The 12,500-nt window shown below is 44.0% G+C and overlaps 2 protein-coding genes across 4 annotated transcripts in view; one reads left to right on the forward strand and one right to left on the reverse strand.

Annotated features, from left to right (window-relative positions):
• Positions 1 to 3,486, forward strand: part of oxnad1 (oxidoreductase NAD-binding domain containing 1) — a 21,302-nt gene extending 17,816 nt beyond the window's left edge. For all 3 annotated transcript variants that reach the window (XM_063186031.1, XM_063186032.1, XM_063186033.1), the window contains exons 7-8: positions 1,046 to 1,154; positions 1,951 to 3,486. In XM_063186031.1, the coding sequence (XP_063042101.1) occupies positions 1,046 to 1,154; positions 1,951 to 2,105 (264 nt within the window). In that variant the 3' untranslated portion in view covers positions 2,106 to 3,486. The remainder of the gene's footprint in view (positions 1 to 1,045; positions 1,155 to 1,950) is intronic.
• Positions 3,487 to 6,523: 3,037 nt separating this feature from the next.
• rftn1a (raftlin, lipid raft linker 1a) overlaps positions 6,524 to 12,500 on the reverse strand; it is a 10,721-nt gene continuing 4,744 nt past the window's right edge. Inside the window, exons 4-9 of the mRNA XM_063185095.1 lie at positions 11,862 to 12,168; positions 11,436 to 11,639; positions 11,075 to 11,184; positions 9,748 to 9,851; positions 9,073 to 9,148; positions 6,524 to 7,209 (exon numbers count right to left, since the gene is read on the reverse strand). Coding sequence (XP_063041165.1) covers positions 6,682 to 7,209; positions 9,073 to 9,148; positions 9,748 to 9,851; positions 11,075 to 11,184; positions 11,436 to 11,639; positions 11,862 to 12,168 — 1,329 coding nt within the window. The 3' untranslated portion in view covers positions 6,524 to 6,681. The remainder of the gene's footprint in view (positions 7,210 to 9,072; positions 9,149 to 9,747; positions 9,852 to 11,074; positions 11,185 to 11,435; positions 11,640 to 11,861; positions 12,169 to 12,500) is intronic.

Raw genomic sequence — 12,500 nt, forward strand, 5'->3', positions numbered from 1 at the left:
TGTGGCCAATTTACTGTTTGACACCGTCAGTGAGGTATTGCCGTCTGGTACACTCCATAAATACCGGCTAGTCAAATAAAGTCAAATATAGTTCTGCGGAAAGTAGGAAAACAACGCTTGTCGAAACAGCTCTACAAGTTCTAGGGCCGGCTGAGAGCGCATGATGGCCGCTTTATTACATTTCACGGCCGCGGCCCACCGGGACAAGTCCCCGATCTCCCGATGGCCACTCCGCGTCTGTGTGTCTGTGTGTCTGTGTGTCTGTGTGTGTGTGTGTGTGCGTGTGTGAGTGTGTGTGTGTGTGTGTGTGTGTGTGTGTGTGTGTGTGTGTGTGTGTGTGTGCGCATGTGTGTGTGCGCGCATGTGTGTGTGCGCGCATGTGTGTGTGCGCGCATGTGTGTGTGCGTGCGTGTGTGTGTGCGCGTGTGTGTGTGTGTGTGTGGGTGTGTGTGTGTGACTGTGCGCGCGTGCGTGTGTGTGTCTGTGTGTGTGTGCGTGCAGGGTCACTGATGGCTTTGGCTGGGCCTAAGACAAAGACATCTGAAATGGTCCTAAACCCAATCAATACATACAATGTAATTAGGACCCAATTCTGGGCCCCCTCTCTCTCTGGGACAAATGACCCCTTTGTCCCCCCTTGTCGGCTTTCCTATGTGTGTGTGTGTGTGTGTGTGTGTGTGTGTGTGTGTGTGAGAACGAGAGAGAGAAAGGAGAGAGTGATGGAGAGAGATTTTTTTTTTCTCCTCTCAAAACCTCCTAGAGTTCTGTTTACTAAAGCAGTCTGCTTTGAATTTGCATGCAACCAGATTAAATCACCATCTCCAAAGCATGATAACAGACGTGTGTAAGGTCGGAGTGTGTGTAGTATGTGTGTTGTCTTAAAAGTTGTTTCTCTCCCTCTCCAGAGCAGTGTGTGTCTGTGTATGCGTGTCTGTCTGTCCATACGTCCGTCCGTCTGTCCTCTCCGTCTCCTCTGCATGATAACGATAGGTGTGCGTGTATCTGTGTGTTTGTGTTTTAATGTCATTCTCCCTCTGCTCCCCAGAGCACGATCATGGAGATGTGTCGGGAGTTTCCGGGGAAGATCTCCTGCAGCTTTAACGTCACGCGGCAGACGGAAGACATCGACCAGGAGCTGCAGCCATACTCCAGATGTACGTGCGCACACACACACACACACACACACACACACACACACACACACACACACACACACACGTTGTGTCTCAAATGCCGCACTTGTACACTATATCACTATTACCAGTACACTACAGGAGCTGCAGCCATACTCCAGATGTACGTGCGCACACACACACACACACACACACACACACACACACACACGTTGTGTCTCAAATGCCGCACTTGTACACTATATCACTATTACCAGTACACTACAGGAGTGGAGGCCATACTCCAGATGCACGTCGCAGACTGACACACAAACACTGTTTCTGCAGACTATTTCACATGTCAGAAATGATTGTTGCCCTTTGTACAGGATAGGGCAATGCTTACGCCTCGTTCACACACATCACTGCTAGTTGCTTGCTCAGCGAGTTAAGTCAATAGATTGTCCATGTGTGCCAGCGAGATGAGGAGGGGAGTTGGCGAGGAGTGTACAAGCAATGCGATGTGGGCGGATCCCGAGTTGAAAATATTTTAACTTTGAGCGAGGCGAGTAACCAATTGGAATGCAGGGCTCAGTGCTTCTCGCATGTGCTTTGGCAGTTAAAGCCGCGGGAACGTTAAGCGAACATTCTATGAGCAAGTGGCAAGTAGGCGAGTGAGCTAGTAGCGAGAAACTAGCAGCGACGTGTGTGAACGAGGCTTTACACTACTGGTTATGAGGTGCTGATGTTTACTGTGTGTGTGTGTGTGTGCGTGTGTGTGTGTGTGTGTTTGTGTGTGTGTGTGTGTGTGCGTGTGTGTGTGTGTGTTTGTGTCCAGATGGGCGTATCTCCCAGGAGCAGCTGCGCCCCCTGGTGACGGAGCGGACGCTGTGCTACATGTGCGGCCCCCCTCCCATGGTGGAGAACGCCTCCGACATGCTGGTCGCAGCCGGCCTATCAGACGACCGCATACGCTACGAGAAGTGGTGGTAGAAGGACATATACACACACACACACACACTCTCTCACAAGACTATACGCTACGAGAGGTGGTGGTAGACGGATATACGCACACACACACACACAACAAACACACACACTCAATCTTCCCACAAGACCATGCGATAGGAGAAGTGGAGGAGACACAGACACATGCTGGTCTACGCTTCTACTCTCGGCCAATCTCAAGACTATGAGAAGTGGTAGCAGGGAGACATGCTCAACGCCCCCACCCTCACTCTCCCGCAAGACTGTAGGCTACCAAAGCGGGTGGTAGAAACAAACACTAGCAGTCAGGGAACACCAATGGTCTGCCTGACGCTCTTATGCGCTACGAGAAGTGGTGTTAAAGAGACACGTACCGGTACTCAGTGCTGCGACTCCTAACCTCACCCTCACCCCCACTCCACAATGCCATCGACTTGGCCAATGCCTGAACCTCTCTCCCCCTGCAGCAGTGGCACACAGATTGTTAAAATCTCCTGCTTGTACGTGGAGCTTTGTTTGCAACGTAAAAAACAACATTCAGGGAGGTTGGGAGATCTACTACGGAAACGACCTACTTTTGGACTCCGGACCTTCTACTGTGTTGAAACACACCAGCACAGACTCAATCACTCTACCAGGTGAAAATCTTAACTTTGGTTTAGCCTAGAGCCAGAGAACTAAACGTAATCTTCCACTTCCATCCTCTGCTGTGCACTCAGCTCGACTACTAGTAACCGGTACTGTGGTATTCTGGGAAGGGGCGTTTCTGATGACACCAGGGTCTTGACCAATCAGGAGGAATGTAGCCCTTATGACATCAGAAATTCTCCACTTCTTCCTGATAGCCTGTGATTTACGACTTAGAACACACCCCTCTAGAATACTTTGTTGTTGCCAGGGAAATGCTTTCAAGAAGACGGATGTGAATTCTCTGGGTGTTTTGAGAGTTTATATTAACGCACAACTTTACATGTGGACTTTTTTGAATGGAAAAAAAAAACTTCATTTGAACTGTAGGTGCAATTTGAACTGAAGGTGTGGAATGAACTGAACTGACACAGACAAAACTAGAGAGATCTTCCCCCACCAGATTTTAATATCATTTAATATCATATATTTTTTTTAATATATGATGAATAATATAGTTTCTTTAAATGGCTTTTTATTTATGCTACACTTAAAGAGTGCATAAAGGCATCTGTAGGTGTGCTCTGCTCAGTGCTTTACATACAGGCTTTGCCAAGTGAGGAGAGGAGTCCTCTGTACAGCAGAAATGTACATTACAGTATTTATACAAAAGACTGCCTTGGAATATTTGTTGTAATGCTGTGAGAACATGAACAATGTTAAAGTTGCATTTTTAAATATAAAAAAAACATTTGTGGGACATGTTGGTGTTTTTGTCTCGTAATTGCATCACAACACTAGTCTGATGGGTACAATACATACAGAAAACGCTTGTGATCTCATATTACATCCACAACGCAACAAGGGTGTTTTTTTTTTATTTATTTTTTCAAATACAGCGTCCACACAATACTGCTTGTACATGTCAACAAAACACTTGCTGAAAACAGTGCATTACACATCCATAATACATACAGTTAGGGCCAGAAATATTTGGAGAGCAACACAATTATCATCCTTTTCCACCCTATACCCCACCACAATTGATTTTAAATAAAACAAACAAGCTGTGCATTAACTGTAGACTCTCAGCGTTAATGTGAAGGTGTTAAAATCCATATCGCATAAACAGGAATGAAATAGCAACGTTTTTTGTGTGTGTTGCCCACTTTTCAAGGGATCAAAAGTAATTGGACAGTAGGCTTCTCAGCTATTTTCCAGTCAGATGTGTGTTATTCCCATACTACACCATCACCAAGATGTCAATACAAGGTCTTAGAGTTCATTTGAAGTGTTCCATTTGCATTTCCATATATTTTTACGGAATATCCATGAGATCCAAAGTCCATCTGTCACCATCAGTGATGCAAGCCATCATAAGGTGGAAAAAAAATCAATACAAACCCATTTGAGAGATGGGGAAACATTGAATATGATTAATTCAAGAGTTCAGAATGTTGGAAAAAAGAAATACCAGAGCAACACCAAATTACCTGGCAGACATGGAAGACAAATGCTGTGGATGACAGATAATATTCTGTATCTGGTGAACAAAAACCCATCTCCCAACAGTTGGTCAGATGTAGAACAGTGTCCAGGTGAATGGTGTAGACATGTCCAAGGCAACAATCAAGAAAAAGGTCAAGAACATTGAGGAACACTTCACCATAGGAAATACAGAGGGTTCACTAAAAGATGTAAATTATTGATTGCATCAGAAATAGCAATACCAGATTTGGCTTTGCCAAACAACGTCTTAAAAAGACTGTATAGGTCTTGAGTTACATCCTATGGGCAGAGGAGACAAAAATCATCTTGTACAAGGGTAATGGGAAGAAATGAGTATAGAGAAGGGAAGGAACTGCTCATGATTCAAAGCATACCACCCAATCAGTGAATCATGGTGGTGGTAGTGTCATGGTGTGGGCATGCATATCTGTCAATACGATTATCCCCTTGTATTTATTGATGATGAGGACTACCGACAAAAGCCATAGGATGAATTCTGAAGATTTTCAGGCTATATTATCATGTCATATTAAACCTAATGGTTCTGGACTCATTGGACAATGCTTCACAGTGCAGATGGACAATGACCCAAAGCTTCATCTGAAAGCCACTAGCCATTTCTACCCCAAAAAAGTGGAATATTATTCAATGGCCCAGTCAATCACCTCACCTGACTACGGTTGAGCAAGCATTTCACTTGCTGGAGGAAAAAACTGAAGGGAAAACACCCTAAGAATAAGCAGGAACTGAAGACTGTTGCAATAGAGAGCTCACCATAGCATCACCAGGGATAAAACCCAGTGTCTATTGATGTCTATGGATTGCAAATTACAGGCTGTAACTGACTGGAAAGTATTTGCAACCAAATAATAAAAAATTGAAAGTTTGATGTATAAATACTAGACTGTCCAATTACTTTTGGTCCCTTAAAAATGGGGTAGCACTGATAGAAAATGTCATAATTCCTTCACAGTTCACTCGATTTGGACGCAAACACCCCCATATTAAAGCTGATAGTCTGCTGTTAATGTACATGTTGTTTGTTTCTTTTCAAATCCATTGGGATGGTGTACAGCACCAAAAACATGAAAATTGTGCAGATGTCCAAATATTTATGGCCCTAACTGTATTTCTTCAGTAGTTGTGGAGATCAAAGCAGGAGTAAAAATAACATATGGCAAGTCACATGGGCTAGTATCCATTGCTCTTCTCAGGGATGCCTTTCAGATGACCAAAATCACACTCAATTACCATACCATGCTTGCCCTACACCAGTGTTTCCCAAACTTTTTCAGACCGAGGACCACTTTCCCTATCAAAAAAAGGTTAAGGGACCACCTGTCAACTGATCTGACGGTTGAGGGGTGCTAATTTGACACTCCAGATCACTCACTTTTTATTCACAATGCAAGCCTGTCTTATTATGGTGAAAATAATAACTTCAGCTATGTTTAGCTTTGTAATTATCCAACAATTATGGCCTACTGCTAGCTCGTCTTGGAAAAGTAGAAATCCTCTCACGGACCACCTGAGCTCTGTCGCGGACCACCAGTGGTCCCCGGACCACACTTTGAGTATCACTGCACTAAACAAACTTAATCCGAAGTACTGGTCGTGTGGTGTGGACCCACTGTTTGAATATTCCTTCATCAGGAAAGGTAGTAATTTTTTTTTTTTTTCAATGCTGGAATTTTACCGGTTTTAAATTAGGTGCTGATCTTTGAATTTGCAAACACTTGTGCACCATGTATACTGCCAGGCCACTTTGCACCTACCGGTACATCCATAAATCTGTACTTGCAGTCAGTCACACACTGCTTGTACATTTAAAGAATGATAACAAATCAGTTCTACTCGTCCAGATGACTCGGCAACAATAATGTTGCCAGATTTTTCCTCTCTGCATTACTATCCCAAAAAAAGGGGTAACCAAAACACCAGAGCCATGTGGACGTGAGGGCGAAACAATATAAAACGTTATCAAATTCACTTGAATCTGCTGTGAATGCTGTGTGGATGTAGCCTCAGTCTCCATAGAGTCTGCTGTCCGCTGTTGTGGGCCCATTAATGCAGTTGCATATGAAATCACCTGCACTCCATTTCACAATCCTTTTCACTGAACCAATAAAACTCCACAATGACAATCTAAAACATAGATTTTTTTTCTTTAATGTCCATGATACTGTGTTCGCCTGTTAATCGATCACATCACCTTGTCTGAGGGTCTCCTTCAAAAGACTATGGGATTGCTCTGAAAACAGTCCAGGGAGTCTTTGTAGCTTTTATGTCTTTTGGTGTTTTCGCACGGTTAGGCTCCTTACTGCCTTTTCCCATAGGCCACTACATCCGAACAACATGACGTTTCTGCAAAGAACCTTCCATCGGATCGGTGGGAAACCTAAAAGTTCTCTGACGAACTTCATAACTTCTGGTTCTGGCCGGGCCATCAGCAGACTCCAGAGAACAGAGCATGGGTAGTACCCACCCTCACTTCCTCCTCCGAGCCATGTGGGGCCTCCCTATTGGTGCAGCCATCAGAGCCGCCACACACGTCCTGATGTTCCTGTATAGCTCTGCCCTCTGAACCTTCCTGTGGATGTTGTGATTGGCCACTTCGCTCTTCAATCTGTGTGTCCTTATCCTCCTTATCCTCCTCTCTTTTCATCCCGTCTTTTCTGTCGTCCGTCTCCCTCCTCATCTCTGGCACTCTTACTTCTCTCTCTTTCTGCCTCCTCTCTCCTCCTCTGTTTGCGTCGGACTCCTCTCTGCCATCTGTCTTCTGCTTCACCGGCGTCTCTTCTTTCTCTTTCTTCTCCACCTCTCTGCATCTCTCTTTCTTCTCCACCTCTCCCGTCTCCTCTTCTGCCTCCTCCTCTCCTCCCTGGGGTCCCATCAGTTGTCTTGTCTCTGCGCTGTCTCCTCTGTAGTCGTGCGAGTTTCTCTTTGTCCTGTTCAGCCCTCTGAAGTGCAGCTTCTGTAGCACACACACACACGCACACGCACACGCACACACACACACACACACACACACACACACACACACACACACACACACACACACACACAAACACACATTTCACAGTCAATACGAACCTCTCTTCCATGTACGATGGGTGTTTTTTTGCTAAGCTAATTTTAGGCTTCAGAGAATGAGAAGAGAAAAGGAGTAAAATTAGCCAGCCAGGGGCTGACTCCTCGGAGACAAACCTACTAACACATCTGCTGCTATTTACAGTGCAGTGCAGACACACACAGGCACACATTAGCATACATATGCCACACACTCACTCACATGTTTCACACATAGATTGTATATTACTAACATATACATTCTATGGTTTCACACAAAAAAGAGACTGCACCTTGCTTTTACAGTGCTTTTTAAAATTATTTTTGTATTTTTGTATTATTATTATTTTTGAAACAACTGAAGACATTCCTCTTTCGAGAGAATCTACTAGACTAATGATTGAACTGGCCTTGCCCCAGGGCAGAATCCTGACATGATGTTTAGTTTAGTTTAGTTTGTGAGTGTGTGTTTGTGTGTGTGTGTTCTCGTTATTTCCTCTTTATTAAACAAACAAAAAAACAAAAACAAAAAACTAACCCCTCTTTGTAATTGCACTTGTTGTTCTGTATATCTCCTGTGCACTTTGTATTTGCTTGTGATGTTGGCTTGATTATGTCCTCTTCTGAAAGTCGCTTTGGTTATAAAGCGTCTGCCAAATGCAATGTAATGTAATGTAATGTAATTATTGCACTGATGAGTTTCGGTGTGAGATGATGCCGAAACGTGTGCAGCTGAAGAAGGCACACGCTGAAATGCGTCTGAACAATAATAAAAAAAAAACATGGTATGCAAGGTGTGGCCTCTTTTTTCAAATATTGAGTTGAGCTTTTGGTCCAGCACACACCCTCACACTCGTATGTAAATAAGACTGAAGCCTGTTCCTAGCCTGTTCTTGTGCTGGTTGGATAACATTGTGGTGTTTATTTATTTATTTATTTATACATTTGTTTGTTTGTTTTTAATGGTTGTTTTCCGTAACAACACTCAACAGTGTATCTCCCTCATTTGGTACAGAGGCATAACTGGTGTAACAGCTCTGAAATACAGTGTGTTGTGTTTGCATCATGAATTTTACTTCTACTGTTGCTTGTGACACCTCTGCTTGGGCTTTCACAACAAAGCACTTCTATCTACGATAGGATGGGCTCTGATCAATTATATATTATATTATACAGTATATGCTGAAACAGCAAAGGGGTAGGATGCATACTTTCATTGCTGTGGTGAACGCCGGTCCTATTCACAGTAGGATGCACTCTGACTGCTGTCATGAAGATCAGCAATATTGAGGATGAATGCAAACTACTACATGTACAGGGCGCATCCTATTTTTGGATATCAGCCATGGCCTAATGGTTAGGGAGGTGGTCTTAAGATCAGAAGGCCTTCAGTTCAAATCCCACTCTTAGCTCTCCCTACACCTCTATCCATGGCTTCAGCAAGGTACACTGCTTTGGGGAATGTAACCAATACTCTTTAATATCCGTAAGTCGCTTTGAATAAAAGTGTTAGCTAAGTAGAACGTATTGTCAAAAAGCCAGACTATATGTTCTATATGTTCTATATGTTCTATATGTTTAACATGAGGTACTTCATTTGAAAAGCACTTTTCTATAAGTAGTTGTCTTGTGAGAGTACTTAAGAGTATGGTGAGAGTACTGAAGTACTTGTGTCAAAAAGATTATCTTTAAACAGTGTATTTGTGACCCACTGGGCATTCGGAGCAGATATGGGTGTGAATCTCTGTGTCAGGCGGCTGTCACTCACCTGTTGGCCCCGCCTCCTCCGTAGCTGCACAGGCCTCTGCAGGAAGAGCACCTGCTTGGTGGCCAGGCTACCGTCGCTAGGAGACCAGGAGACAACAACAGGTCAATGGGGATCAGTATACTCACTCAACTCAATTAACTAAACCAACTACCAACTAAAACCAACTAAAATCATCTGGTAAGGGTGTGTGTGTGTATGTAGAGATGTGTACCTGTTTATGTGGATAAGTAAGAGTAGTGCTATTATAGTGTGTGTGTGTGTGTGTGTGTGTGTGTGTGTGTGTGTGTGTGTGTGTGTGTAAGCATACTAGGGCTGGGCGGTTCTGGAAAAAATATGTATCACGGTTTTCTTTATGAACATTTATATCACAGTTCTCTGCACGTTTTTTTTTTATAAGCGGCAATTTTCCCCCACATACCAATGTTTCTGAAGAAAAGTCTGAAATTAAATTTAAAAATGAGATCTAAAATTTATCTCCATTAATCTCCATTTCTATTTTAATCACTTTTTTGGAAAAAAAACTTTTTAAAAATCTCATGAAAAAGTGAACCTTGTGTAGATGAAAACAGTTATCATGTTTTTTTAACGGTATACCGCCCAGCCCTAGTGTGAAGTATATGAAGAGTATTGCGTGCGTGTGTGTGTGTGTGTGCGTGTGTGTGTGTGTGTGTGTACCTGTTGTTGCGTATAATAGGTGTGGGTAGCACACACATCAGCCTCCATCCAAACGGAGCCAATGATAGCAAGAGTGGAGTGTAGTCCGCCTTCACTGCTACTCCCTGGACACACACACACACACACACACACATACAATACACAAGAGGACGGATTACTACCCCAAGAGCCAAGGGGGGCCTGAATCCCAAGCCACCACGCTTAAAAAAAATACCTTAATTATTAGTCTTCATTTATGTTCTCACATTGTGTTGAAATAGCACTTTCAAAGGATAACTTCTGCCAATTTCGACAGTTGTAATGCAGTTATACTGCTAACACTACCATGGACTTGTCAGAACCTGAGAATGTATTTATTTTTTCTTCAGTCTTTTCCGAGATCCTGGTCATTGTAATGGGGACAGAGAATGTTTACATTTCAAAAAAACATCTTGATTTATTCCCAATAACATCCAAAAGATTATGCAACATCAGCAGACAACTAGCAAACAGCGATACCTTTTGGGATAATATTTGGAGTAGGCCTATGTTAAGAAGGTTTTTAATGTAAACAAAGTCTGCCCCCATCAGGGGTCCGTTTCTCGATTCTTGTCGTTGCTAACCTTACCGTTCCCTTGGATTGGTGGTGAGCATCGCTGTCGAGAAAGAGTTGAGNCGCTCTTACGAAGGACGTTGCTACCGTCGTTAGCAAAGACGCTTTCGAGATACGGACCCCAGAATAGCTCAGATCTCGGAAAGGGCTGAGCCAAAAAATGCAGCATCACTGGGTACTGACAAGTCTGCGTGAGCAATACAACTGCATATCGAAATAAGCAGAGGTTATCCTTTAACGGCCATATTTTCATATTTTCTCAGGGGGGAACCCCCAATCCCCTAACAACAAAGGATCTCTAACATCTTCGCTAAACATGCAAAACTTTTGGAATCTTGTCATTGCATGGGGGTGGTCTTTCTTGGCTGGCTGAGGGGCCCATGGAGGGGGGGCTTTCTTAACTTGTCTGGCCCAGGGGCCCATGGAATCATAATCCGTCCCTTACATCACATCACATTACCCATGGCAACCTGCAGTTAATATTACTGGGCATTTGTTAAGGTCTCTGATGGAACATGGAGGATATGGATGAAGGATCAGTCATTTATGATACACACACACACACACACACACACACACACACACACACACACACACACTGCAAAGACCCAGTAGTCACTCTGCTGGTGATCTAAGTTGTGCATACAGTATTGTGTTGTATTGTGCATGGCTTACATCGATGCATGTCCACTGCTCTAGAGTTGTACATATTGTGTTGTGTTGCGCATGGCTTACATCGATGCATGTCCACTGCTCCACCACTATGGCATCATATGGAGTAATAGACTCCTGGCTGTCGTCTGCGGGGACCTGGAACAGGAACACCCCCTCACCAGCAGAGGGGGCTAGAGAGAGGGGGATGAGCATTGAGGTTATTTTTGTAATTTATTCATTTTTAACATTGAGGTTATATTGTACATCAGCAGGCAATGAGAAAAAAATCGGACAGTCACAAAATCACATTTTTCAAAGTTACTCTCCTTTATCAAATTCAAGTTACATTTAAAATACTTATTTCAGTGTTTCAGTGAGCATTGTTTTTACCAAATAAATAAATAAAAAACAAACTATGAAAGAGAATTTATTGTCTATTTACCTGTGTCCTCTAATTGGCAGAGGAATCCGTCAATCAGACTGGCCCCTCTCAGGAAGTGCTGGTTCATGTGATCCAGCCAATGGGCATCCAGTCCTACCATAAGCCCAGCCTCCCATTTCAGCTTGAGTGGAACCGTGATGGAGTAGAACCTCTGGGAGCCAATCGGATTCTTCGTCTGCTTGTACAATGCAAACAGCTGCACGCCTACGTACCATACAAACACAATGAAAGTCAACAGAAAAACTCCTACTGCACAAACAACATGCATCACAATTGCTCAAAGTAACACACACACACACACACACACACACACACACACACACACACACACACACACACACACACACACACACACACACACACACACACACACACACACACACACACACACACTTATGATGACAGGTGACATAAGTACACACTTACAACTCTGAGAGTCTGCAGTTTGGCCTAAATCCTTCGGCCTCCTCAGGATCTCATTGTTATTGTGGTGTGTGTGAGTGGTGTGTATGTCTGGCTGCATCGTGTTGGGCGGCCACTTGACTTCTGATACGATCTCTGATTGGTTGGTCTGGTGCTGCCTGAGCTCTGATTGGTTGTGTGTGGGTGAGGGGGTGGAGTGAAGAGAGGTCAGGTCTTCCTCTGTGTTGCCATGGCGAGGGAAGTAGGGCCCGCCCCCTGGCTGCAGTAAGAGCCCTGTTAGCCACGCCCCCTTATCAGCGTGACCCTGCACCTGCAGGAATACAAGAGTTAAGACGATTGATAAAGAAACAGTTCAGTTCAGGAAAGTTCAGAAGGATTTTCTTTTTTAAAGTATTTGGGGTTTACAAGCCTTTATTGGTTTTTTTTTCCTCAGACAGGACAGTGGAGTAGAGACAGGAAGCGGATTGGAAGAGAGAGACAGGGAAGGGCCGGCAAAGGACCAAGGCCGGGAATTGAAACTGGGTCGGCCGCGTAGTAGAAGAGTTCCCCACCATGTCAGCCACGGTAGGGCCTTCAGAAGGATTTTCTGTGGCCCAGCTCGTGGCCCTGGACTTCTGGGCACTGGACTGCTGTGCTGGCGAC

The sequence above is a fragment of the Engraulis encrasicolus genome, chromosome 20 (assembly GCF_034702125.1).
Source record: "Engraulis encrasicolus isolate BLACKSEA-1 chromosome 20, IST_EnEncr_1.0, whole genome shotgun sequence".
Lineage (NCBI taxonomy): Eukaryota > Metazoa > Chordata > Actinopteri > Clupeiformes > Engraulidae > Engraulis > Engraulis encrasicolus.